Consider the following 26,824-nt stretch of genomic DNA (forward strand, 5'->3'; position numbering starts at 1 on the left):
TGCCTTCCCTCAGAGGATATATTTCTAAATTTGGCCAAACCAGAACACTCATGTTCAGCTGGCTGTTGACCAGCACCCCCAGGTCCTTTTCTGCTGGGCCACTTTCCAGCCCCCCTGCCCCAACCTGTAGCACTGCAGAGGGTTGGTGAGACCCAAGTGCAGGATCCAGCACTTGGCCTTGTTGAACCTCATACATTTGGCCTCAGCCCATTAATCCAGCCTTTCTAAAACCCTCTGCAGAACCTTCCTACCCTCCAGAAGATCAACACTCCTACCCAACTTAGTGTTCTCTGCAAATTTATGGACCCAGCCAACAGTATACCCATTCAAGCCATGAACAGCCAGTGTCTCCAGGAGAATGTTGTGGGAGACAGTGTCAAAGGCTTTACTAAACTCCAGGCAGACAACACCCACAGCCTTTGCCTCATTCACTAGGCAGGGGGCCCTGTCATAGGAGATCAGGTTGGTGAAGCAGGACTGGCCTTCAAAACCTCATGCTGACTGGGCCTGATCCCCTGGTTGTTCTGTAGGTGCCACATGATGGCACTCAAGATAATCTGTTCCATAACCTTCCCTGGCACTGAGGTCAGGCTGACAGGCCTGTAGTTCCCCAGATCCTACTTCCAACCCTTCTTGTGGATGGACATCACATTTGCTAAACTCCAGTCTTCTGGGACCTCCCTGATTAGCCGGGACTGGTGTCATGGGTTAGCATAGCTCCGGAAGTTATTTTCTTGCAAAGAGGTGCTTACAGCTTCCTCTATGACCTGACAGAACCTATCAACTGGCTAGTTTGAATACTGACAAGTTTTTAAGCCACTTAAAAATTTTGACTGCCTCTGTGGTCCACATTTAAGAATGGACAAACCCCTGGAAAGCTCACTCTTGCTTCCGGCCTTGGGACAGGGCACTGGACTGGGCCCGTATGGGGCCCAGCATGCCGGGCCAGGCCAGGACACAGCCATCCTGGGGCCGTGTGGCCCTGTTCCACCTGCGGCCCCCCACAGCCCTGTTACGTGCAGATGGCACGGCCCGGCTCTATACGCCCCCCCTCCAGTGCAGCTGAAGATTCAGCTGAAGCTGCCCGCTGCTCGGAAAAGATCATGTGACCAACAGCGATAAGCGAATTCCAGCTGCAAGGCCCAGGTGAGATTAACTCTTTTAGTGCTGTAAGTTTCCTCCAGAACAGATGAAGCCTGCAGACATTAAGTAAAGAAAGAAGAGCTGAAAACCTGAGGGAGGAGAAAGAGGAGATGCTTAGAAGCTGAAATTCTGTTGTAAAGCTATGGTGGTGATAGACTATGATATATCAGAGTACCCGTTGTAATTTCATGAAAGCATGGGGGGTGGAGTGTTCAAACTGTACTTGTGAGCAAAAGCACCTGTGCCGAAATAAGCAGATGCTGAAGCAGCTGTAATTTCATGAGAAGTTTGAACAGGGAGAGATAGAAGTGATGAGGACTCTTGCTCCAAATTGGAAGGAGAAAGACCTCTGTTCCTAGAGATGCTCCAAGAGATAGTCTTAGAGATGATGATGAGGACCCGTTTGCTCCCAGGGAAGGGGGAGGGCCTCTATTTCTAGAGATGAAGATGCTCCCAGAGATGGGTGAAGAGAACCTTTGTTTCTGAACGACTCAACCTTAAAATGGTACCCCAGTAGCTCAAGATTGGACCCTCAAAAGCAGTTGTGGGACAAGCTGTAAGTCGGGGGAAGAGACTCTCACATGCGAGCAGAGAACCAACACGGGCAGCTGTCTCGTTGTGATACTGAAGCCATTAGAGAACTTCTTGTGGAGATGTCTCCATAGCATGAGCAAGAGAGACTCCTCTCCCTAAGTGAACTGAAGAAGGTTATTATGGAAGTGGTAAACAGACTGAAAATCTCAAGGGTTGGCTTTTTACATTGCCAGTGGGAGAAGGGAGAAAGGTGGGGGGAGGAGAAGTGTTCTGAAGGTGTGGTCTGATTTTTTTTTTTCTTTTTTTCTTCCTTTTAGGTCTGTTAATAAACTTCTTTATATTCTTTCAAGTTTTGTGCCTGCTTTGCTTTCTCCTAATTCTTATCTCACAGAAGGTAAATAAGTAAGTAATGAGTATTTTGGACCAAACCACTACACTCTAATTGGTGTTTCCGCCCGGTTACAAACTGAACCTGCTACAACTGGTGATAAATGATTGAAAGCGGCTTGGTGAACACTTCTGTCAGCTCCCTCAGTACCCTTGGGTGGAGCCCATCCAGCCCCAAGGACTTGCATCTAAGTGGTGTAGCAGGTCATTGACCATTTCCCCTTGGATTGTGGGGGCTTCATTCTGCTCCCTGTCTCCATCTTCCAGCTCAGGGGGCTGGGCACACAGAGAACAAACCAGTCTTGTTATAAAAGACTGAAGCAAAGAAGGCATTGAGTACCTCAGCCTTTTCCTCATCCTTTGTCACTGTGTTTTCCCCCGCACTTAATTAAGGATATTCTCCTTGTCCCTCCTTTTGCTGCTGATATAGAAACAATTTTGTCTTGTATGGCAGTAGCCAGATTAAGTTCTAGCTGGGCTTTGTCCCTTCTAATTTTTTCCCAACATCCTTGTAGTCCTTGCAAGTTGCCTGCCCCTTCTTCCAAGGGTGATAGACTCTTTTTTTTTTCCCCAAAGTTCCAGCCAAAGGTCTCTGCTCAACCAGGCTGGTCTTCTTCTCCATCAGCTCGTCTTCTGGCACATGAAGACTGCCTGCACCTTTAGAATTTCCTTCTTGAAGAATGTCCAACCTTCCTGGACTCCTTTGCCCTTCAGGACTGCCTCCCAAGGGACTCCATCAACCAGTCTCCTAAACAGGCCAAAGTCTGCCCTCTGGAAGTCCAACATAGCAGTTCTGCTGACCCTCATCCTCACTTCTCCAAGAATCCAAAACTCTATCATTTTGTGATCACTGTGCCCAAGACAGCCTCTGACCACCACATCACCCACCAGTCCTTCTCTGTTCACAAACAGCAGGTCCAGCACAGCACCTCCCCTGGTTGGCTCAGCAGCTATGTCAGGAAGTTCTCTTCCACACACTCCAGGAACCTCCTAGACTGTTTCCTCTCTGCTGTGTTGTATTTCCAGAACACATCTGGTAAGTTGACATCCTGGACAAGAACAAGGACTAGCAATCGTGAGACTTCTCCCAGATGCTTATAGAATATGTCATCTGCTTCTTCATCCTGGTTGGGTGGTCTATAACAGACTCACACCTGGATATCTGCCCTGTTGGCCTTCCCTTGGATTCCTCCCCATGAACCCTCAAGTGTATTGTCACCATCATTAAGCTCCAGGCAATCAAGACACTCCCTAACATATAGGGCTACCCCACTGCCTCTCCTTCCTTGCCTGTCCCTTCTGAAGAGTTTATAGCCATCCATTGCAGCTTTCCAGTTGTGTGAATCATCCCACCATGTTTCTATGATGGCAGCTATGTCATAATTTTCCTGCTGCACCATGGCTTCCAGCTCCTCCTGTTGTCCATGCTGTGTGTGTTGGTGTAGATGCACTTCATTTGGGCTATTGATCCTGATGCCTTTTGGGGGGGGGAGAAGCCCCAATTCCTGTGTGACCATTCTCAGGCACTTCTGGGATTTCTAACACATCAGTAACCCTTGTGTCATTGCTGCCTCATGGATCTCCATCCCCTACCTCCACTGAGATGGCAGACCAAAGGACCTCACTGGCACAGTGTCCCTCAAACACTGGTGTGCTGCCCAAAGGCTTCTCTCTAGCAAGCCTGGGTTTATCCTCTTCCCCCTTCAAATCTAGTTTAAAGCTCTCTCGATGAGACCTGCTAACTCCTGTGCAAAGATCCTTTTCCCTTTTTGAGACAGGTGGACCCCGCCTGTTGCCAGCAGGCCTGGTTTGTGTAAACCGACCCATGATCACAACAAAACAAAATACTGCTGGTGACATCAGGCTCAGAGCCAGGTATTGATCTGCTGGCTCTTCCTGTTTCTTCCCTCATCATTCCCTGCAACTGGAAGGACAGAGAACACTTCTTGTGCTCCTGATCCCTTAACCAGTCGCCTCAAGACCCTGAAGTTTCTCTTGATTGCCCTCAGACTTCTTGTTGCAACTTCATCACTGCCTACCTGAAAAATCAATAATCTGAGTGTTGTACCAGCATAGAAAGCTTTCTCACTACATCTTTTACCTGGGCCTCAGGGAGGCAGCAGACTTCTTAAAGAAGTGGGTCTGGTCTGCATGTGAAGCCTTCTGTTCCCTTCAGAAGGGAGTGTCCTATGACAATGACCTGTCTTTTTTTCTTTATGGAAGCAGTTTTGACACAGGGCATAGGCTGACTTAACCTTGGCAACACCTCCATGCTAGATGTACTATTGTCCTCATCATTGTTAAGTTCCACTTGCAGAGCCTTGTACCTATTATGCCAGGGCACCTGGGGAGGTGGGGTAGTCACAGATGAGATGTTCCTGCTGCATTGGGTAGGAACTAGTCACCATTACCCCTTATCCTTTAGGTCACCATGTTAAGCCAAGCAGAAAGAAGATAGGAGATCTTCCCTGGCATGTGCCTTGTCTGACTGGTGGGCCTGTCCCAGGAAAGGTAGGGTTTGGTTCTGGTAGTCTCTCTCTTGCACTCCCTGATACTCCTCAATCTAGTCACCTCCTCCCAGAGTTCTGTCACTAAGCAGAGGAATTTTTCTACTTGGGCACACCTCCCACAGGTGTGCTCACTACTGCTGTCCAATACTGGCATAAGAGCAAGGCACACCCTGCAGCCTGACACCTGGATGGCAGCACGTTCCCACCAGAGCTCTGTCTAGGCAGCTGTTTCAGTCATGGTGGGTGCAGAACTTAGAGAGGTCGGCTGTGGCTGTCTGCCAGGTGGCTACCATTGCTCCCTGATTGAGCTGGCAAGGCCGCCCGCACAACCTGTCAAACCACATCCTGTCTTAAGTGCCACAGGGGGTGGGCCACCATTACTTCTGGCCCTGCCCATGCCTCATCAGCCACTCTTGTGCAAGCTGCTGGCTCCTGATGGGTCTCAGTGCTCTCCTGGGGTTTCCCCAGCTCAGGACACCATCACCAACGTCTTCCCATAGATCCCCTGCTCTGCTGCAAAATGCACCTGCACCAGAGCTGCTTGCCTTGGCTTTCTTAAAAAATATAAAACCAAACCTATTCATACAGTCACGTAACATTATCACACATTAGGCCTCAAAAACTGTTATGGATTATTTTAGTCAAACACTGCAAGTTTTACTGCAATTAACTGTGCCGATAAAATGTGATTACTTCCAAGGGGTCTAGAGTTGCAACTTAGTGGTATTATGAGTTAGGATTCCCCTGCCCCTACAAAAGAAAAGATTTTCAACAGAAATAGGAAGTCATCTACCATCTCAATATGGCTGAAAGTCAAGAGACACTGGATGCTGACAGGTTTTTTCCCAAGACTTCCCCTTTCATATTTTCAGACACCGAAAGTATCTCAGAGCACTGGTCAACAACTGTAAGAGATCCACAGAATTTGCAGTGTGAAGGTTTTTTTATCCAGTTGAAGTGTATTAAAAAGCAACTTAAAATGTACATAAACATTTTTTCAGAATTTCTGCATGTCAAAGACTATAACTGCTACCAAATTGGCTGCTTATCTATCTGGAAACATACACTCATACACACGAGAGAGATACAAGAGCTATCACTCTTCACAGTGAGAATACTGCTAGGAACTACACTGTAAAACCAAGTTGGTGTCATTTTCACTGTTTCTACTAATTTTACTCAATTAAATGAAAAATCCATACAATTATGAATAGACAAAATGTGTAACCTGCATCATTTTCAGCACACATAGACTTCACACTAGGGAAAGAATGCTGAGATGTGATGCACATTATGAAGAAATTATGTATTACTCATTCAAAATTCATGCAATGAATAGAAGAGAAAAAATTGGGGAAAAGGAAAAAATATGGTACAAGCAAGAAGCAGCATAGGCATACTAAAAATAGGTATTTTCCAGAATTTGTTGAGAAACAAAGTGTACTGGTTTTGGCTGGGGTAATTTTCTTCCCAGTGGCTGGTATGGGGCTGTGTTTTGGATTTGTGCTGAACACAGGGTTGATAATAAAGAGATGTTTTTGTTATTGCTGAGCAGGGCTTGCATAGAGTCAAGGCCTTTTCTGCTCCTTGTACAGCCACACTGGGGAAGGGGCTGGGGGTGCATGGGAGGTTAGGAGGAGACACAACCCAGACAGGTGATCCCAACTGACCAAAGGGATATTCCAGACCAAATGGCATCATGCTCAGTATATAAGATGGGGGAAGAAGGAGAAAGGGGAGGATGTTTGGAGTGATGGTGTTTGTCTTCACAAGTCACCATTACACATGACAGAGCCCTGATTTCTTGGAGATGGTTGAACACCTGCCTGCCCATGGGAAGCAGTGAATGAATTCCTTAGTTTGCTTTGCTTGAGTGTGTGGCTTTTGCTTTCCCTATTAAACTATCTTTATCTCAACCCACGAGTTTTCTCACTTTTACCCCTCCGATTGTCTCCCAGATCCCACTGGTGGGAGAGGGAGTGAGCAGCTGCACGGGGCTTGGTTGCTGGCTGGGGTTAAACCACGACACAAAGTCACATCAAAATTCCACTTAAATATTTAAGCACATTAAATCAAAGATGTCATTACATGAAGGCTCAACAACCTCTAAAGATTCAATGACATTTATAGATAGACTTAAGCCTCTCAAAACTTAGTTTGTGATATACTGTCTATTACCAGCAACTAAGTGTAACACAATGCTGTAACCAATTATATTATTAGGATTATGTTTTTTTAAAAAAGCTTTTCATTTAAGGCCATTTTAAATTGCTGTTGGCATTAAGAAATCTTATAGGCTAACAGAGAGAGAAAGCTATGTCAAAGCACTTACCAAACTGACTAAGGACTGAGGCCTGGGTAATAGGCAGTTTTAGATCCCAGGATGATGTGGTAGTGGTAGTAGAACTATTATTGTTTTGTTGAGAGGTAAACTGACCCAAACCTGGAGATTTCAATTGGTCCAAGATTTGGGATCCAGTAGAGGTTGTTAATTTAGGAGACCCACGTTCTTCAAAGCCAGAACAAAGGACTGCAGACTACCGAGAGACAAAAAAAAAAGGGGGAAAGAGTGGAGTTGAGTATTTAATAAATAATTTGAACATAACCATAACCATAGGGTCAATGCCTACAGCTGCTATTTGGCAGCAACCAAAACCTCTTCAGTTCGAAATTACTAATAAATCACAGAATTGTTAGGGTTGGAAGGGACCTCTGGAGATCATCCAGTCCAACTCCCTGCCAAGGCAGGGTCACCCAGAGCAGGTGACACAGAAGCATGTCCAGGTGGGTTTTGAACATCTCCAGAGAGGGAGACTACACCCTCCCTGGGCAGCTGTTCTAGTGCTTTGCCACCCTCAATGTAAAGAAGTTCTTCCTCGTGTTGAGGCATCACTTCTTGTGTTTTAGCTTATGACCAATAAAAAAATCAGCAGTTGGAGCATATGACCAGACCCTCTCTGGTTATCACTGATATAACTTCATCACTGATTACGACAATACTGATTTACTTTAATCCATGCATCTTAAAATAGCATGCATTTACTAATAGTTACATTTATTCTGTGAAAATCAGTTCAAGTGCCCAATTTCAAGCCCTCACAACTGACTCAGAAATAATCAGGTTTCCACAAAAAGTAGTCAGAGATGTGTTTGCAAATAACACATCAAAGTTTTCTGGCAGAGAACTCTTCACTAGAAACAAGTGATTTCATCCTAAATCAGCATGCAGTAAATGCATCTGCTCTCTACTCAAAAATTAATACAAGTACTTCATGTGAACTGAGAAACAACTACTTAGCAAAACCAGAAAAAAAAGGTAAACTTTATTTTGTGTGTGTGTGAATGGAAGGAATGAAATTAAGAATTCCTTCAACATTTGCAACCTGAATTTTATAAATACCCAACCATCTCATTAAATGACCAGTACTGGAAAAGTTACTTAACCTGAAATATTTACTCATTCAGAATATTTAGAAAGCATAAGATATTTTTACCAGACTTTGAGGAGGATAAGAGTTTACAGCACTGGAGCTGCCAGTTCCTGATGCCATCTGGGTGCTGTGCTGAGAATTTGTGAAGACTAGGGCTTGGCCAAAGGTCTGTTGCTGGGGAGCCTCAAATGAGTTGCCTTCTGTCTCTTGGGTAAAGGTCACAGGCTTTTTGGGCTTTTGAAGCAGTGTTACCAAGTCAATGCTGTAAGACAAAGCAAAGTTTGGCTGGAATAAACACAATGATTACACTGTGCTGAAACTGAAGAAAGCACTAATACTAAGGCTGCCATACCATCAACAGAATTATTAATGATTAACAGTCTTTTCAAACATTTCTTGCCTGCCATACAAAAGAGGTAGAATAGAGGTTTTTGCCAGAAAATAAAACTCTGCTAGCTGAAACTTACCACTACAGCTAGAATATAAATTCTTTGCTCTCATTTAAAACATTATCAGATTTATAACATCACGTATCACATAAATAACCCATATGATTAATATAACCAAGTAACTGGAGACAAGTCATAAAAGATACATTGTGTTTAAGCTGATCCTGTCTGCCAACCCATTATATATATTGATAATCCACATTCTCTGTATATTGCACTATTCCTTTAAAAAGAGAAAGGGATCAAAGTCCTACCTCTGTATGGGGTGGGTATACAGACAGTAAAGAATGAAGTCACATGCAGCAACTGAGTGTGTGCTGGTATGGAAGTCACAAGAGCAGAGGAAATAAAAGCTACATTTCTTAGATAGTAGGCACATATCCAAAATTACTTTACCATACATACCTGAGCAGGATGAGAAATGTGAATTTTCTTACATTTAACATGGCCTATTAACACCTACACGTTTAACACAGGTTTATCCAAGGAAAAGCAAAGCATTCAGACAACAAAAGAAATCTACTCAAAAAATTCTGACTTAAGTTTATCCTAAATATACCACAGGCTTGGGCTGAAGAGCTGCTTCCAGCACTTTGATTAGCATAGATTTTTTAATGTCCAAGCCTTTCTTATGGCAAGTAAAAAAATGACCAAACAACCAAAATGAAAAACCACAAAACACAAAACAATACACCAGAATTTGAGCTGATGAACTAAAATATTTTCTAACATAAATTGAGGGATATCCACTGGAAGAATATTTGCATTAAAACAATGAACATGTGAGCATATCACAAATAGTTAGGGTTGAAAGGGACTTGTGGAAATCATCTAGTCCAATCCCCCCGCCATATCACCTTTAAGAAGGAAAGGAATGGAATATAAACTGTAAGACAACTGACACCATGCCTCCTCCAGGTCACACCCATGTTATAATGAAAATTTTGCTGCAGTCTGAAGTATAGCAGTACAGCTGTATCAGGATGTTTGGGACCATTAGGCCATGTAGTTTTCAGATCTCATGCTATCCAACTACAGAAGTCTTCATCATACAACCTTAACCTGCTCTCTGAGGCTAATGCAGGCAGCTGATTCCACATAATTGGCCAGGCATTTGGTGAAGACAAGCAAAGGCAGCAACTGCCATATTTTCCGTTCTCTATCTGAACTCTAGATCATCAATTAAGGCAAGTAATTGTGATGGCAAGAAGGTGATTTTCCTGGTAAGCAACACAAGCTTTTATGGCAATATATTTGTCAAAGCACTACATTCTGAATACTTTCTACATCTACAGGGGCAGGTTTTTCATTTTCTGGACAGCAAAGCCAGAGCTTCCTTTTCAACAACAGCAGCACAGTTTTCTTACCAGCTACTTTTGTTCCTGCCAGTAAGCAGTCTTTGTGCAGAAGTCAGTATTATGTTCATGGATTTGGTAAGTTTGGCTCCACTTCTGTAGTCAATAATAGGTAACACAGTGTATTGTTTTTGCACAGCCTGGTTTTTGGTAGCAGGGGGGCCACAGAGGTGGCTCCTGTGAGAAGCTCCTGGAAGCTTCCATCATGTTCAGCAGAGCCAATCTCTGATGGCTCTGAAAGATGGACACGCTGCTGGCCAAAACTGGGCCAATCATGCCTCTGTGATAACATATTTAAGAAGAAAATCAAAACAAAGTCACAAGGTTTTGCTTCTAGTCAGAGAAGAGAAGGTGAGAACATGTGAGGGAAAACAACATGGCGACACCAAGGTCAGTGAAGAAGGAGGGGGAGGAGGTGCTCCAGGCACCAGAGCCAAGATTCCTCTGCAGGCCGTGGTGAAGACCATGGTGAAGCAGGCTGTCCCCCTGCAGCCCATGGGTCCACGGGGGATGCAGAGATCCACCCACAGCCTGTGGGGGAGGTGTCCATGCCAGAGCAGGTGGATGCCTGGAGGAGGCTGTGGTCCAGTGGAAGACCCGGTGGAGAGAGAGGGCCCTTGCTTCCAGGCTGGACAAGCTTGTCCTTGGAGGACTGCACCCCGTGGAAAGAGACCCACGGCGCAGCAGTTTTGGGAGAACTGTTTACCCATGGGAGGGACTCACGTTACAGCAGGTGCAGTAGGACTGCTGCTTGTGAGAGTGGACCCACGTCAGAGAGGTTCATGGAGAACTGTCTCCCATGGGAGGGACCCCACAGTCTCACAGGGGAAGGACTCCTCTCCCAGAGCAGTGGAAGAGAATCTCGGTGATGAACTGACCAAAACTCCCATGCCCTGTCTCCCTGTGATGTCGGTGGGAAGGAGGGATGGGCTGAGGGGAAAAGGTGTTTTAAGGTCTTATTTTACTTATTATCCTCCTCTGAGTCTGTTAGCAATAAATTCACTTTGTAACTTTAAGTTAAGGCTGTTTTGCCCTTGAAGTGTTTTCTCCTGGTCCTTATCTCAACTCATGAACCCTTTGTTAATTTTTTTTCTATCTCTCCTCTGCCCAGCTGTGGCAGGGGAGGGTGAGTGAGCAACTCTTGTGGGTGCCTGGCATTGGGCCAGCATCAAACCATGACACACAGGAACCCACAAAAGCAAGACTCACAATTTTGAAACTAGCTTGACCAATCTCTGACCAAGGCTGCCCTGTGTTTTAGTCAACATTTTATATGTGCAAGCTAGCATTGCTTCAGCAAGCAGAAAGTTTTTAAGGTATAGGGAAACTATGGAAGAAGAGCTTACCTTTGCCTAGGAGTCACATGATTCTCAGCTGGAACAGAGGAAGCAGTGAAGACTTTTGTTTCAGAAAGCTGAAAAAGTGTGTGTGGGGGAGAGTTATTTTAATCATACACATGCTCACACTTCAGTACTGTGACATCTTCAGAAATTCCATCTTGGTCATGCACTTTTAAGATGAAAGTAAAGTCAAGCTATCATTACAACCAGTTATGCTGCAGCTCTGCTTAAAAAGACAAAAACATGTAGTCGAACTTCAGCAAAGTCTTCTCCACAGAATCAAGTACCAATTTAATTAAAGTGTTAGGAAATTTGATATACTGAACACTGAATGGTATACTAATGTAACTACATCAGTTTGGGAAATAGTTTAACTGAAAACTATACCAGTAGAAAGTAATTAATGCGACAGCTGGTATATCATCAGTGTGCAGACATAATTTAGGACTCCATAGAGCAGCTCTGATAAATCTTGTTGCAGAAGTCTAACACATTGCACCGTTCCCACTCATTTCATGTATCTCTGTTTTACATTTCAGCTCACATCACCAGTGGAGGCAGGCTTGCACTCAGGTATGTACAGTGAACTAGCATTCATGGTTCTTTCTTGGCACTTCTGCTAGGGGTAGCAAAACCATCTTAAACAGATTGCTCTGCAAGCATGAGTTTTAAAACAATAAAGGGAGAACTGTGTAATTGCTTATACTAGTATAACAAGTCAAACCATCCACAGCAGAAAACTGTACTGCTTCCACCATGCTGTTACAATAAAGATAGATACTTGCACAGGTAGCTGGGGAGGGGGAGCTGGTTGGTTGGCATTTTGGGGGGGAAAGGGGGTGATTTTGGTTTGTAGGGGGGTTGGTTGTTTCCTGTTTGGGATTTTTTTAAATAGCTTTTCTTTTTAGAAGAATAGTAGTTAAACAACTACAACTTCCTACGGTTAATTCATTTCTATTGACAGGAATACTTGCAAACCAGAATGAGCCAGTACAGGTTTGGTTTAACAAGGTAGAGATATGACTGTATAATGGTTATATTTTAAATTAAATTTGCACAAAATCACCCTTAACTACTTTGGTGTAGCTCTGTATTTAGACTAAAGAATAACTGACCTATTCAAACATGCACAAAGAATCCCTTTAGAATGTGACATTTGAATGTAGCTCTTCCAGGAAATTATGCATTTTTAATTGCTAGCAGCCCAGTTTAAAGGACATCACAGACATGAGGCAATATCATCTGCCATCCCACAGGCAGCTCTACTGAAAGCACATATGTCCCTGTATATGGTCATCTGGGATTCTTCTATGAAACATTTAAGCAGGATGCAGAGGGTCTTACTGGGAGCAAATCGCTTACTACTCAAAGTTCAAATGTTTCATGTGCTCTCCCCTAGCACTACGCTGGGTCATGAAAAAATGAGTACCACCACAATTCCTCCCTTCACTTCCTTCCCTTCCTGCCAATACAACATATTTAATACCATTGATGCCATGAAGATTTTTGCCTTTTCTTTTATACCCCTGTTATACCTTTTTACAACTTCTGTATTCCTAGTGCTTTTTGCCGACATTCTTGGACTTGTTTGTCAAGCTAAGAGACTAAACATTTTAGAAGCTTCGTAGCTAGGGATCAGTGTGCCCCAGACCCCAAGGTCCTCTCCAGAACACATTCTGTAAACCAAGATAGAGCCATCCAGGGGAAGGTTCCTTGGGGAGGGGGGCTCAGTTGAGCCTCTCATTGGGGAATCTTTGATAGATATGCTAATTAGTAAAACCTATAATGTTATACCCGATGTTGGGGGGACATACTCGGCGGGGTGCATCTCGATGCATATGACCTGGACATGTGCACCTAAGGATCCTTAAAATAAATACCAAGGTAAAATCCCTTTTCCCCTTCTAACCGTGTATGACTCTTGATTTTAAGACCAGGAAAAGGCATCACCATTTTTCTGCAACACAACTCTGTCCTGTGCATAATGCTGCCAGCCTGCAACTCTATGTACTGACCAAAACAAAGAAGATTCAGCTAAAGCATATTTCCAATTTAAAAGGCTGTTTCTCTATTGCTCAGCTCTTTCCCCACCATACGTGTTATTTTAGAACAATGTGTACTGTACTTTCTGTGGTGTTATGAGACTCCTGCATTATATGGCACAAGGAGGTCAGCTAATGGTACAAGCAGCAGCTTATGGTTTGCAATCTCTTGGTTAAATAGCAAATTCTTTGTAATGTCAAAAGTTTCTTATGCTCACAAAACCCAGGATAAGATGAACCATGGCCAAAACACTGATGAATCCTGAAAACTAAGCAAATCGAGGAGCCTGAGGATATTTGTGACAATGCAAAAGCATGCTTGACGTGAGAGAGGAAATGTTCTCTTTAAGCTTGGCTACATTGAAGTTTACACTACACCCTGCAGCAAACTCACTGCCACAAGCTCCAATCAAACACCTAATTCAAAAGTCTGCTGGGATTACAGCATTTGTCCAAACACATACTTTGTGCAGCAGCAGCTTGAAAGCTTTATTACACAGAAGTATTTAGAATTTCTTATGTCCTGGGTTGCAGTGTATGCTATTACCATCCTCATGAGCTGTTGAAACCAGGTGGGGCAGTGTTTCCTTGCCTCCTCCCTCCGGACTATCTTCTGTTAATGAACCCATCAATGCCTCGCCTCATGACTCATCATCCCATTGTGAGATGCTCCACCCAGAAGGAGGAACCAAGCATTCCATCCTGGATATAATCGGAGATTCTGAACACCACAGACAACCCTTCCCACTGTATTCCCAGAGGACAAGAGCTGCATACCCACCACTGGACCTTCCGAGGAAGAGCAGACCCTTCTACAGGATCACCACTTCAACAGAACCACATCCACCACTTCAGGAGGACTGCAGCCACCATCTTATCGGACTGCTACTGCCACCCTGATTAACAGGGTGTCAGGTTGTATCCTGACTCTGTCCGTTTAAACCAGTGTTTTCTGCCTTTTTTTTAATTTCCCTATTAAATTGTTATTCTGACTTGGTGCCTCCCACTGGTTTGTTTTCAAATTAGTGCATCTTAGAATTAATATCAGCTCCTAACAAAGTTATTTATGCTCACTGTACACTACACTCACAAATCTTTCACTGAGGCTCTGCCATTTTCCCAGAACTGAATGAACAGTTGTGAACCATTTGCAAGCAGCAGCCTCACAATGGTATTTCCTCCGTCTGCAGTGAAATGTCTATGCTTTTCAGCTCCTGTTTCTATGATAAAAATCATCCTCCAATCACCAAACACACAATATATTTAACAACTAAGCTACTAGTTCCTATGGCCAGTTGATAAGTGAGGACCACAAGAAAATATATTCTGGCATACTCATAAAAACTCAACAGCAACAAATCATAAATAACAAAACCTTATTAGTGTTTTGGTATGATGTACTGAAGTTAAAGAAAATAAGACAAGTTCTTGTGCTTCTTCCTGGTAAAGGAAACACTCCCACTACAATTTTTTTTTAAAGTGTTGCCATTGTTTCAAATAAAAACTAAAACTACCAATATTATGCAGAAAATGTTTTCCTTCATCCACTTTCCAACAATTTGTATGTATTCTATTTCTTCCCTTCTGATAGTTTCTGTAGTTAATTTTATTTAGCCAGAAGAATATGATCACAATTTTAAGAGGAAAACCCAGAGCCATCTACAGTACCTCAATATTTGTCTGGTCCTTCATTGTCCACATAACCTCCGATTTTCACTGCAAAGAGTTTCCTCTATTTAATAGCATGCTGAAACATACTATACTTGCTCAATACTCACTACTAGACATAAATACCAGACAGGACTATTAAATCACAGAAATCAAATCGTCCTCAGGTCAAACAACATGAAATTTCACTCACCTGCACCTAACTTATACTTGACTAGGGAACACCACATTTAAATAAAAATATTCTTCAAAAAAACACCTGGTCTTTACCTGCAGACAGCAAATACATCAGCTTCCTTGGTTATTTCAATCATTAGTCATGCTGCGAGAATTGTATATAATATATTTAAATGCATGGCTCCATTTTCCAGCCACAGGTTCATATTAAGCCTTTTTCTGCTAGACTAAAGCAAGAACTCATTATATGCTAATAAAGTAACCTTTTCAGATTCAATAAACTAAAAATCTCACTCTCAAACACCAATACTATCAGTAAATATTTTCAGCTATTTTCCACATTTTTTGTTTAGTAAAAGCAATGAATAATTGGATGCAGTATTTCAGAACCAAGTTCAGGAGAGTCCACATACTGAAATATAAAGCAAGAATGATTAAGAGACAGGGAAGAGTGCCTACAGGCAAAAAGACTACAATAGGCGTTTTTTGCCACAGCAACAGCCCTTTAGGACATCATGCTGAGCTGTTCTTTTTTCATCATCCACTACAATGCTGAAATTTTTTCAGTTGCTGCTTTCCAGACACTGGCCATTTGTTCTGGAGGTGTGCCTTTATTCCTATAAAACAAATGGGCACTTGGCTATATTAAAGTATTTTTCATTTGAATGGGTCAAGTCTAGCAGAGGTTCAGATTTCTGTATGACTGGCTTACTTTTAATGGCCATTCCAATAATTTTTTTTATTTCTCACAAATTTTATTCAGCAGTGATCGTATTACTTCCAAATCATTGAAAAAGACACTAGATGGCATCTGGCCTGCTGTCTTGGGGTGACCTTATGATGTGTATCCCATATTGCTGCCTATGCCCAGAAATTAATTTTTGTGCCTTTCTATGCCTCTAAACTGAGCCTGAGAGGGGGAAGGAAAAAACTGAGCAAAACTTTTTCAAAGCAGTTTGCAGCTTGTTCAAGGTCACACACAGATAGCAATTGGTTTCCAGCTGCGGCAGGGGAAGGAGGAAACACCCGGCTTGCTGCTCCTAGGACAGTTTTCTTTTGCCAGTGGTTCAGCTGCTTTTTCTCTGGAGAGAGACTGAGAGTTGAATTTTTCCTTCCCTGGAATTTCGGATTTTCTCCCTTTTCTACTGGACTGCTTGATTGCTTTAACATCAGAGCACATCGGGAGGACTTTCCACCGGGCACAGAGGGCTTGGCCCTGGCCCAAGCCCCAGCTCCGAGGAGACCAAAGGGAGGACTCTAACACTTTCCCAGGTTTTTTCCACAGCGAGAGATTTTATTATTTAGCATTATTTTCCTTTCCCGGGTGTTTGTTAAATAAATAGTTTTATCTCCTTCAATTTCCTTCGAGGAAAATTTATTTTTTCCCGAGCCTGGTAGGGGAGGGGTGGTTCTGCCTTCTCTCAGAGGATATATTTCTAAATTTGGCCAAACCGGAACAAATTTAGTGGCGTCCAACGTGTGGGACTCCATACGGCTGCTTTCCACCGTACAATCAACTGCCATCAGAAGACACACGCTACGCTCTTTTCACTGATGGTTCTTGTCGCATCGTAGGGATGAAACGAAAGTGGAAAGCAGCCGTATGGAGTCCCACACGACGGGTTGCAGAAGCTACTGAAGGAGAAGGTGGATCAAGCCAACTCACTGAACTCAAAGCTATTCAACTAGCCCTGGACATTGCTGAAAGAGAGAAGTGGCCAAAGCTATACCTCTACACTGATTCAATGGATGGTAGCCAATGCTCTGTGGGGATGGCTAGAAAAGTGGGCAAAAGCTAATTGGCAGCGTAGGGGAAAACCAATCTGGGCTGCTGAGGAGTGGAAAAACATCGCTGCCCGAGTAAGAAAACTACTTGTGAAAGTCCGCCATGTAGATGCCCATGTCACCAAGAGTAGGGCTAATGAGGAACACCAAAACAACAAGCAGGTAGATCAGGCTGCAAAGATAGAAGTGTCACAGGTAGACTTGGACTGGAAACACAAGGGAGAGTCGTTCCTAGCTCGATGGGCCCATGATGCCTCAGGTCATCAGGGCAGAGATGCCACCTATAGGTGGACACGAGACCGAGGGGTGGATCTAACCATGGACAGTATCTCCCAGGTGATCCATGACTGTGAGACATGCACTGCAATCAAGCAGGCCAAGCGGGTGAAGCCCCTGTGGTATGGTGGGTGATGGTCCAAATACAAGTATGGGGAGGCCTGGCAGATTGATTACATCACACTGCCTCAAACCCGCCAAGGCAAGCGCTATGTGCTCACAATGGTAGAAGCCACCACTGGATGGCTGGAGACCTACCCTGTGCCTCACGCTACTGCCCGGAACACCATCCTGGGCCTTGAAAAGCAAGTCCTTTGGAGGCATGGCACCCCTGAGAGAATTGAATCTGACAATGGGACTCATTTTAAGAATAGCCTTATTAACACCTGGGCTAGAGAACATGGCATTGAGTGGGTGTACCATATCCCTTACCATGCACCAGCTGCAGGCAAAGTGGAACGGTGCAATGGATTGTTGAAAACCACCTTGAAGGCACTGGGTGGGGGAACTTTTAAAAATTGGGCGCAGCATCTGGCCAAGGCCACCTGGTTAGTTAACACCCGAGGTTCCACCAATAGAGCTGGTCCAGCCCAATCTGAATCCCTGCATACAACAGATGGAGATAAGGTCCCAGTAGTGCATGTCAGAGGTCTGTTAGGAAAGACTGTGTGGATAAATTCTGCCTCGAGTACAGATAAACCCATCCGTGGGGTTGTCTTTGCTCAGGGACCTGGTTGCACATGGTGGGTAATGCAGAAAGATGGAACAACACGTTGTGTACCACAGGGGGATCTGATTGTTTTATGAAAACCACCTGTAGTGTGAAATGCTTGTATACCCCTGCTTGCTGTCACTGTCACGGTTTGTATATAGCTGTGTATATATATATATATATATGTATTAATGTGGGTGTAGAATTAGAATATCTTAGTTTGGGCATTGAGCCAACAATATGGGATAAGGGGTGGAATGTCTTGGGGTGACTTTGTGATGTGTATCCCATATCGCTGCCTATGCCCAGAAATTAATTTTTGTGCCTTTCTATGCCTCCAAACTGAGCCTGAGAGGGGGAAGGAAAAAACTGAGCAAAACTTTTTCAAAGCAGTTTGCAGCTTGTTCAAGGTCACACACAGATAGCAATTGGTTTCCAGCTGCGGCAGGGGAAGGAGGAAACACCCGGCTTGCTGCTCCTAGGACAGTTTTCTTTTGCCAGTGGTTCAGCTGCTTTTTCTCTGGAGAGAGACTGAGAGTTGAATTTTTCCTTCCCTGGAATTTCGGATTTTCTCCCTTTTCTACTGGACTGCTTGATTGCTTTAACATCAGAGCACATCGGGAGGACTTTCCACCGGGCACAGAGGGCCTGGCCCTGGCCCAAGCCCCAGCTCCGAGGAGACTAAAGGGAGGACTCTAACACTTTCCCAGGTTTTTTTCCACAGCTAGAGATTTTATTATTTAGCATTATTTTCCTTTTCCCGTGTGTTTGTTAAATAAATAGTTTTATCTCCTTCACTTTCCTTCGAGGAAAATTTATTTTTTCCCGAGCCTGGTGGGGGAGGGGTGGTTGTGCCTTCTCTCAGAGGATATATTTCTAAATTTGGCCAAACTGGAACACCTGGAACTGGATTACTTTATAGCCCTCCTAGAAATGCCCATGTTCAATAAGGGCCCTCCTGCAAAAGATTTATTGGCTAAAATTTTCATGGCAGATTTCAATCCACTTAATGTGTTTCATGATAGCGTGTAATTATATTTAGAACAAAAGATGTAGATCAAATCTCTTACTTTATCATACTCTATCTTTGCAGTTAAATTGAAATTTACTTAAGGACCAATATCAGGTTTATTTGAAGTGGACCTATTTTCATACAACTACACTGAATGGCACAAGGTGCATTCTTACGCTTCCTTTTGTTTTTTTAAATCAAATGAATCAATTTTACTTTATTTTTTCCCCAGGGATGTTTTGGGCTAATTTGCCTGCAGCTCACTATTTCATTCACTCTTTCTGAACATCAGCACATGAATAACTTTCTCCTAGGTTACAGGGATTTTTCCAGCACAACAAGATTAATAAAAATTAACAACAGGCTACAGATTTCATTTGCTGATCCTTCAAGATTCATGTACAAATTACTCGGGTTTGATAGTTAATTACCTAACCAGCATTGCTCAACATCCCTCCTGTATTACAAATGCTACATTGTACCAGCAAACAGGGGTAAGACCAAGGCCGTAAATTTTCAGTATCCTTAGCCCTTAGTTTCCTTCTAGCATATACTGCAGAAATAGAGGACAGGTTTAAAGAAGCTACCAGCTTTTGCTGACAGTAACTGATACAGAAAACCTATGAATTTTAGAACTTCTTTTCATTTTCTCAAAAGACGTCCCTCTCATTAGGTAAGGATGGAGCGTTCATATCTGTTATATGAAACATTCACACATTTCTAGGGATAACACTGACATGCCACCCTAGAGGAGGAGGAAAAAGGGATGACTTCCGAGACAATCTTACTCTTCTGAAAATAAACTTGAAATGGATGTTCATATAAAAGATGAAAGACTTCTTAAAAGCTATGTTTTCCTTTCCATATTTCTTGCTATCTAGTTTGTTTTCTGAACTACTTAAGCTTTAATACAATAGCTGAAAACTTAAAATCATAAATGCGAATTTCATGCATGATGATCAAAAATGCCAAATATTTTGCAGACGTGAAGACATCTCCTGCCTGTTAAAGAATGAACCCAAATTCTTGTAAGTACTTTACACAACACATCATGATGAAACAGCAGGAATGAAGCAATTAAGTGCCAACTTCAGCATATTACTAGCTCTTTTTTTAAGATTATGAACATGAAGTGGACTAAGTGGAACAATTATGCAGATTTAAAACAAAAAGCATCAAATCAAGAGTCTAAAGTTGATAGTAAACTGCAGCACTTAGTTACATAAAAGTCTTGTGATAATATAGCTTTAAATCCTTACACAATAGGGGGAAGTATGCAGTTAACACCCACCAGCATTGAGCAGTGGAGAATTTATAATTCACAAATACTTAATTTGGGATAAAACTTTTTTTTAAAATTTTATTATCTATGTATTGTCCACCAAGAAATAATATTTCTTGATTCAATTTAATTCTGAAAAAAAGCTTATATAAATATATATTTTTTAAACAAGAATTGCAGCAAAAAACACAAGAAGAAATATCGCTGCATGCATACAAAGTATTACTTCAAACATTTAGCTTTTGAAGACAACACAGAAACTATGAAAAGGGTAAATAATCAATCGGTCTACCTAACAAGGTACACTTACATCTTCATTCCAGTCTTCTGCAGTCCATTCTTCTACTGAGTTTTTCCATGCTCCTATTGGAATTAGAGGAAAAAAGAAAACAGTTACAAGCTAAAAGCACAATGTCATATTTCAACCATTCTGCTTTATAAGCAATCCTGTTTTCATTATTCATGGAACACAAAGCAAGGAGATAATGGTTGGAAACATGGGAAGCTCTAGAAAACTGTTTTGCAGATTTACAATTTTGGGAGGTGAGTTTGTTTATTTTCCCATTTAATTTCTGATTTCAGGTATTTCTTAGCCACTATGGTACCAGACATAATTTGCATGAATGCATGTCTGTACCCAGGGATTAATTGCAAACATTGGAAGACCTTCCTCCTATGACACTGAGAGGTTATTCAACCCTCCCATGGATCTCCCAGTTTCATGCATATTCATTCAGAGCCTGAACAAAACATGACCACAACACCTCTACCATCCATAATCCTACTGTCAACATACTCAAATTCAAGACCTAAACTATGCCCCTGGAGGCTCCTTTCCAATGTCTTAACTCTCTCCTCGGGGCAAAATAAGCCAAATACCTTCCCCTGAGAGAGCAATTTTCTTTTAAAACATATATAATTGATATAATGGCAGCAGAAGCGTCAATAGCCTCTACTCTGGCTGAAAAATGCTTTGTACCATAAGTTGTCACAGAGTTTATTTGGCAAACACTGGAGGACAGCACACAGCCCACAGCATCCAGCAACAGGAAAACTACAGGAAACAATCCTACAGATGCAAAAACCTGATCCATCATGGTAGTTGTTTCATTGTAGAAGGCAATCAGGCTAGTCAAGCATGATTTCCCTTTAGTGAATCCATGCTGACTGCTCCAGATCACCTTCTTGTCCTCCATATGTGTAGAGATGGCCTCCAGAATGAGGGCTCCATCACCTTTCCAGGGACTGAGGTGAGGCTGACTGGCTGGTAGCTCCCTGGGTCCTCCTTCTTGCCCTTTTTGAAGACCAGGGTGACATTTGCTTTCTTCCCGTCCTCAGGCACCTCTCCTAATCTCCACAACCTTTCAAAGATGATCATGAGTGGCCTCGCTATGGTGTCCACCAGCTCTCTCAGCACTCCTGGATGCATCCCATCAGGGCCCATGGACTTGTTGATGTCAAGTTTGCCTAGGTGTTCTCTGACCCAATCCACCTTGACCAAGGGAATGTCTTCCTCCCACCATTCCTTTACACTGGTCCTCTGGGTCAGAGATCCCTGAGGGCTGTTCTTGTCAGTGCAGACTGATGCAAAGATGGTGTTCAGTAACTGCGTCCTCTGTAACCAGGGTCCCCCCTGGATTTAGTAATGGGCCCATATGATCCTTAGTTTTCCTTTTGTTATTGTTGTATTTGAAGGAGCTCTTCTTGTTGTCCTTAACATCCTTGGCCAGATTTAATTCCAGATAGGCCATGGCCTTCCTCATCTCATTTCTACTTACTCTGACAACCTCTCTATATTCATTTCAAGTGGCCTGACCCTGCTTTCATCTCCCATGTGTTTCCTGCTTATGCTTGAGTAGTGACAGGGGTTCTTTATTCATCTACGCAGGTCTCTTGCCCCCTTTGCCTGACTTCTTGCTGATCGTGATGCATCATTTTGGAGCCTGGAGGAAGCGGTGCTTGAATATTGACCAGCGTTCTTGGACGCCTCTTCCCTGCAGGGCCTATTCCCATGGGATTCTTCCAAGAAGATCCTTGAGGAGACCTAAGTCAGCTCTCCTGAAATCCATGGTTGTGATCATACGTGCTGCCCTGCTTCCTCCTTGCTTGATACTGAACTCCACAATCTCATGGTCACTGCAGAACAGGCTGCCCCCAACCTTCACATCTCCAATAAGGCCTTCCCTGTTTGTTAGTATAAGGTCGAACAGCACATGATCCCCTTGTGGGATCCTCCACTACCTGTGACAGGAAGTTGTCATCAATGCTTTCTAAGATCCTCCTGGACTGTTTGTGCTTCACTCTGTTGCTTCTCCAGCAAATGTCAGAGTAGTTAAAGTCCCCTACAAGGACCAGGGCCTGTGACTTTGAGGCTGCTTCAATCTGCCTGTAGAAGGCCTCATCCGCTTCCTCCCGCTCAGGCAGCCTGTAGCACACACCCACAACAGTGTCATCCTTACTAGCCTGCCTTTTATCTTAACATATAAGCTCTCAACTCGCCTGTCATCCATCCCAAGACAGAGCTCCATACATTCCAAATGTAGCCTCACATAGAGGGCAACTCTACCACCGCACCTTCCTGGTCTGTGTCTCCTAAACAGGGTGTGGCCCTTCATAACAACTTTGCAGTCATGTGAGCTATCCCCCACGTCTCCATAATTGCAATGAAATGAAAGCCCTGTGACTGTGCACAGATCTCTAGTTCCTCCTGTTTGCTCCCCATACTGCATGTGTTGCTGTACAGGCACTTTATAGAGGTATTTGTGTGTCACTATCCCAGTGGGGGTGCAAGGGAATGCTCCATAGTCTTGTCTTGTGGTTACATCTTTGGCTGCTTGTGCTTGCTCAAGGCATCCCCTCTTAAGTCTCCTTTTGCTACGTGGGTGGTCACTATAGTTCTTCCCTTCCCATACTTTATCTGTTGAGCCTGGCCCTGTCCTGTCCATCTCCCTTCCAATCTAGTTTAAAACTCTCTCAATGAGCCCTACTAACTCCTGAGCTAAGAGCCTTTTTCCCCTTTGAGACAGGTGGACCACTATCTGTTGCCAGCAGGCTCCGTGTTGTATAAACTGACCCATGATCAAAAAACCCCAAAATTCTGCTGGTAACACCAGTCTCAAAGCCATGTGTTCATCTGCATGATTTTCCTGTTTCTTGCCCCATCATTCCCTGCAACTGTCAGGACAGAAGAGAACACTACTTGTGCTCCAGATCCCTCAACTAGTCGCCTCAAGGCCCTGACATCCCTCTTGATCATCTGCAGACTTCTTGTTGGGACTTCGTCAGTACCCACCTGGAAAACCAGTAGCGGGTAATAGTCAGTGGGCTGTACCAGGCTGGGAAGTTTCTTGGTGATGTCCCTTACCCAGGCCCCAGGGGGACAGCACACCTATGGGTTGGGTCTGGTCAGCATACCAGGCCCTCCATTCCTCTCAAAAGGGAGTCACCAATGACTACTACCTTTCTTTTTTCTTAATTGAGGAGGTCATGATGGGGGGATAGGCTGCCTTGCCCTAGGTGACCTCTCCATCCCAGAACCACCTTCATCCGCATTCTCCTTTTCCTGGTCCTCATTTCCCCGGTCCTCATATTCCAGGGCCTTGCACCTATTGTATAAGGGCACCTGGGGAGGTGGGGTAGGTTGGGAGGGGATTTGTCTGCCACCCCTAGCAGAACCCTGTTTCCCCTCCCCTCCATCACTAAGGTCTCCTCCTCCTGCCTGGTGGTGAGAGGATAAGGGATCCATTGCTTCCCCACCACCTTTGGGAGACTGAACCTACTTAGAATAATACTTGGGACATTTTCCTGATATTCGATTTAAACATTTATCTGTTGTTCCTACTTATGACCATGGTTCTGTGAGTTTATTCTTTTTAAATACTGAACACAGCCAATCACCCTTTTATTAGTTTATTCAAGCTGCTAAGTTTATTACTATTGTTTATTAACACTCTACCTTTCCAACACAATCCTACCAGTTTCAGTTATTTCACTGCTCTTCTCTGCACTAAATCTAGTTTACTAACGCCTTCCTCCTATTGATGGGCTTCCAAGTCTGATCTTGCCACAAGTGCAATTTCCTTTTAGTCCAAAATCCACCTTGGCATTATTGCAACTCCATATATCCTCTTCCCAACATTTCCCCTAAGCCTTGCAAAGCATCGCAATTTAAGAATTCTCTGGTTTGCACTGAAATTATGCTACATATTTTCAAGGATCCTTGTCATAGCAATTCAACCTAGATGACTATCTGTGACTCTTTCCTGTTTCCCTTAGTAACAAGTCTAGTTTTAAAAAGTTATAAAGCCAATAAAAAGTATACTACATATTTTTGGTACTCTTCAGCTATTTCTCTCCAATTCCTCACTTCCTGTCACACTATTTGATTTTTAAATAATCAGCAATAGATAATAAAATAAAAACAATTTAAAAAATAATAATAAAATTATTTTGGTCTATGCCAAACTTATGTAATTATCCTTTCCTTCTGGATTACATTCACATTCTAGAATGACCTGAAAGTTTCCTAAAATGTTCCTTCTGACTTTTGCAGCAGTCCTAAAAAAACCAACTTCCTTGTAACTTTTAAGCTACACAATTCCCTTCTTCCCCCACTATAATATTTTCTTTTATGATCTTCTTCAGTTTCAAAGTTATTTAAGGCTGCACATAACCAAGATAATAACAAATGAAGTTTTTCTGTTAAATTTATGAAACTATTAAAGTAGAAGTATCATTAAATTACCAGAATACCATTTTTTATAACTTACTTTGAGAAGTGACCACTTCCAACATAATTTATTTATAAGAACTGTTGTGATTTGAGGTTCAGGATCTCCCATGGACTTGTACATTACAAAAAAGGCCAAGAGACTGAACACTCAGCATGCCTGTAAGAAAATATCAATCATGCTATTCAAGTTTATTCCCTTTTGAATGACTGGTTGTTTTGTTTTGTCCAATCTGTCCCTTCTCTTTACCTTTCAGTTGTACATTACTTCTATAAAAATTAGGATGTAGAAAACCCAATGCTGAACTATTTGAAATACAATCCCACTTAAACATTATGAACCATTAAAGATTTGCCCTTTACTCTTTTTTTTTTTTTGTTTCATCCAACAACACTTGTTGGAACCCAAAGTGCAGGGAATGTTTCTCTGCCTGTCCTGAGGGATCCATCCCCCCAGGGAAACACTGTTTTTAACCTTCGTCCATGGAGAGGGCTGCCAAGGCTTTGGGAGGAATTAGAATCTACAAGGGTGTGAGTGAGGTGATAGTACAATATATAGTTTGTCACAAAAATTTAGAGGTTTAGGTTTATTAATATGGTAAGTAGATGAAGACAAGATGGAGGACTCCTGTCATTTTTCAAGTCTCTTCCTTCTTCTTCATCTACTCCGTTTTCTGCAGTGTTGGTAGCACAGAATGATTAGTTAGGAAATGCCACAGTACAGGGCTACATGAATAGATAGTTCATTAGGCATTGGTAGAAAAGTCAAAATAATGTACGTTCTTAGTGACAATTGGGTGATTTATCTTTAAAAGGGCCTTGAGTTTCCTGCATTTTGTGTTTTGGCCCTTGCTTTGCTTCATGCTATGTCAGCGGCATGTAAATTACTGATAAAATATAATAAAAATCTGAAGACCGAGAAGATCCAAAAGTCCTGTTCGTCTCTTACTCCTGGCAAGGACTTTCTCCCCCATCCAGGGAGGACATGTGGGGGTCGAGAACCCGCCACATCTGGTTCCCACATGTGAGGCCCTCACTGAGATACCGTGCCAGGAGACTACTGGACCGCAGCCAAAGGCCAAAACCAGAAAATCTCTGGAGGCGGAAATTGGAAGCCCAGGACCTTCTGAAACCAGTGCACAGGGGACAGAAAACGGACTGGGACTCCAAGGACCAATAAAAAGAACTGAAGGCCTGTAAGCTGTCCAAAACTAGAAATGGGAGGGGCTCTCTCGAAAACAGAGACAGACGTACTTAATAGCTTAGAAACTATGATTAAGAAACACCCAGTAATTATTACCAGAAAGGAATTAGAAACCTTGTTATCCTGGATAAAAAAAAAGAATACCCAAATGCTACAGTCAAGGATCTTTATGATCCATGTTTTTTGGAAAATGCAAATATGGTACTTTATCATCTCGCAACTTTAAACGATGTTAGCTACAAGTCTGCTATCACCGGGGAGAGTACTTTATGAAGTAATCCAGGAGGCAAAAACATCTATTTCTCCTAAAAAAAGAGGCTTTACAAACTCCCCAGGACCTCCAAACCGTTCCATTAAAACCTGGAACCTCTAAACTTACTGCAGAAACTGCCCAAAAGCCTCCGCTAGAGGCAGGGACTCGTCAAACCGCTCTCACAGCCCCGGGGGAAGACACCCCGCCCAAAATACGGGAGAAAATCTCCATCCTTCTTAGCATGGACGATGAGCCATCCCTGCAGTCGGGAAAATCAGTGGAGAGGGAGGGGCCAGCCGTAGTGAAACCAAAACAGCGTCTTATACCAGACCCAGAGATAAAACTGTTAATAGGACCAATGGAAGAACATGATATGACCTTTTTCGAATTCTCTCCATCCCCACGTGATAAGAGGGAAAGGGGAGGGGCTGAATTTTCCCTTTCTGTTGCTCCTGCTACCTCCCAAACGGCAGAGCCTGTCTCCGAGGGCGTGGTTTCACTACCCCCGCCGTCTCCGACCCCGGCCGCACCTCCC

General features: G+C 43.2%; 1 protein-coding gene across 7 annotated transcripts in view; it reads right to left on the reverse strand.

Annotated features, from left to right (window-relative positions):
* The window catches only part of LOC309584635 (ubiquitin-associated protein 2-like), a 206,048-nt gene that overhangs the window by 113,257 nt on the left and 65,967 nt on the right, over nucleotides 1-26,824 (reverse strand). For all 7 annotated transcript variants that reach the window (XM_082300776.1, XM_082300774.1, XM_082300773.1 and 4 more), the window contains 4 exons: nucleotides 20,414-20,466; nucleotides 11,156-11,223; nucleotides 8,069-8,267; nucleotides 6,907-7,111 (listed from right to left, as the gene is read on the reverse strand). In XM_082300776.1, the coding sequence (XP_082156902.1) occupies nucleotides 6,907-7,111; nucleotides 8,069-8,267; nucleotides 11,156-11,223; nucleotides 20,414-20,466 (525 nt within the window). The remainder of the gene's footprint in view (nucleotides 1-6,906; nucleotides 7,112-8,068; nucleotides 8,268-11,155; nucleotides 11,224-20,413; nucleotides 20,467-26,824) is intronic.

Source organism: Coloeus monedula (assembly GCF_965178545.1).
Source record: "Coloeus monedula genome assembly, chromosome: W".
In the NCBI taxonomy this organism is placed as follows: Eukaryota; Metazoa; Chordata; class Aves; order Passeriformes; family Corvidae; genus Coloeus; species Coloeus monedula.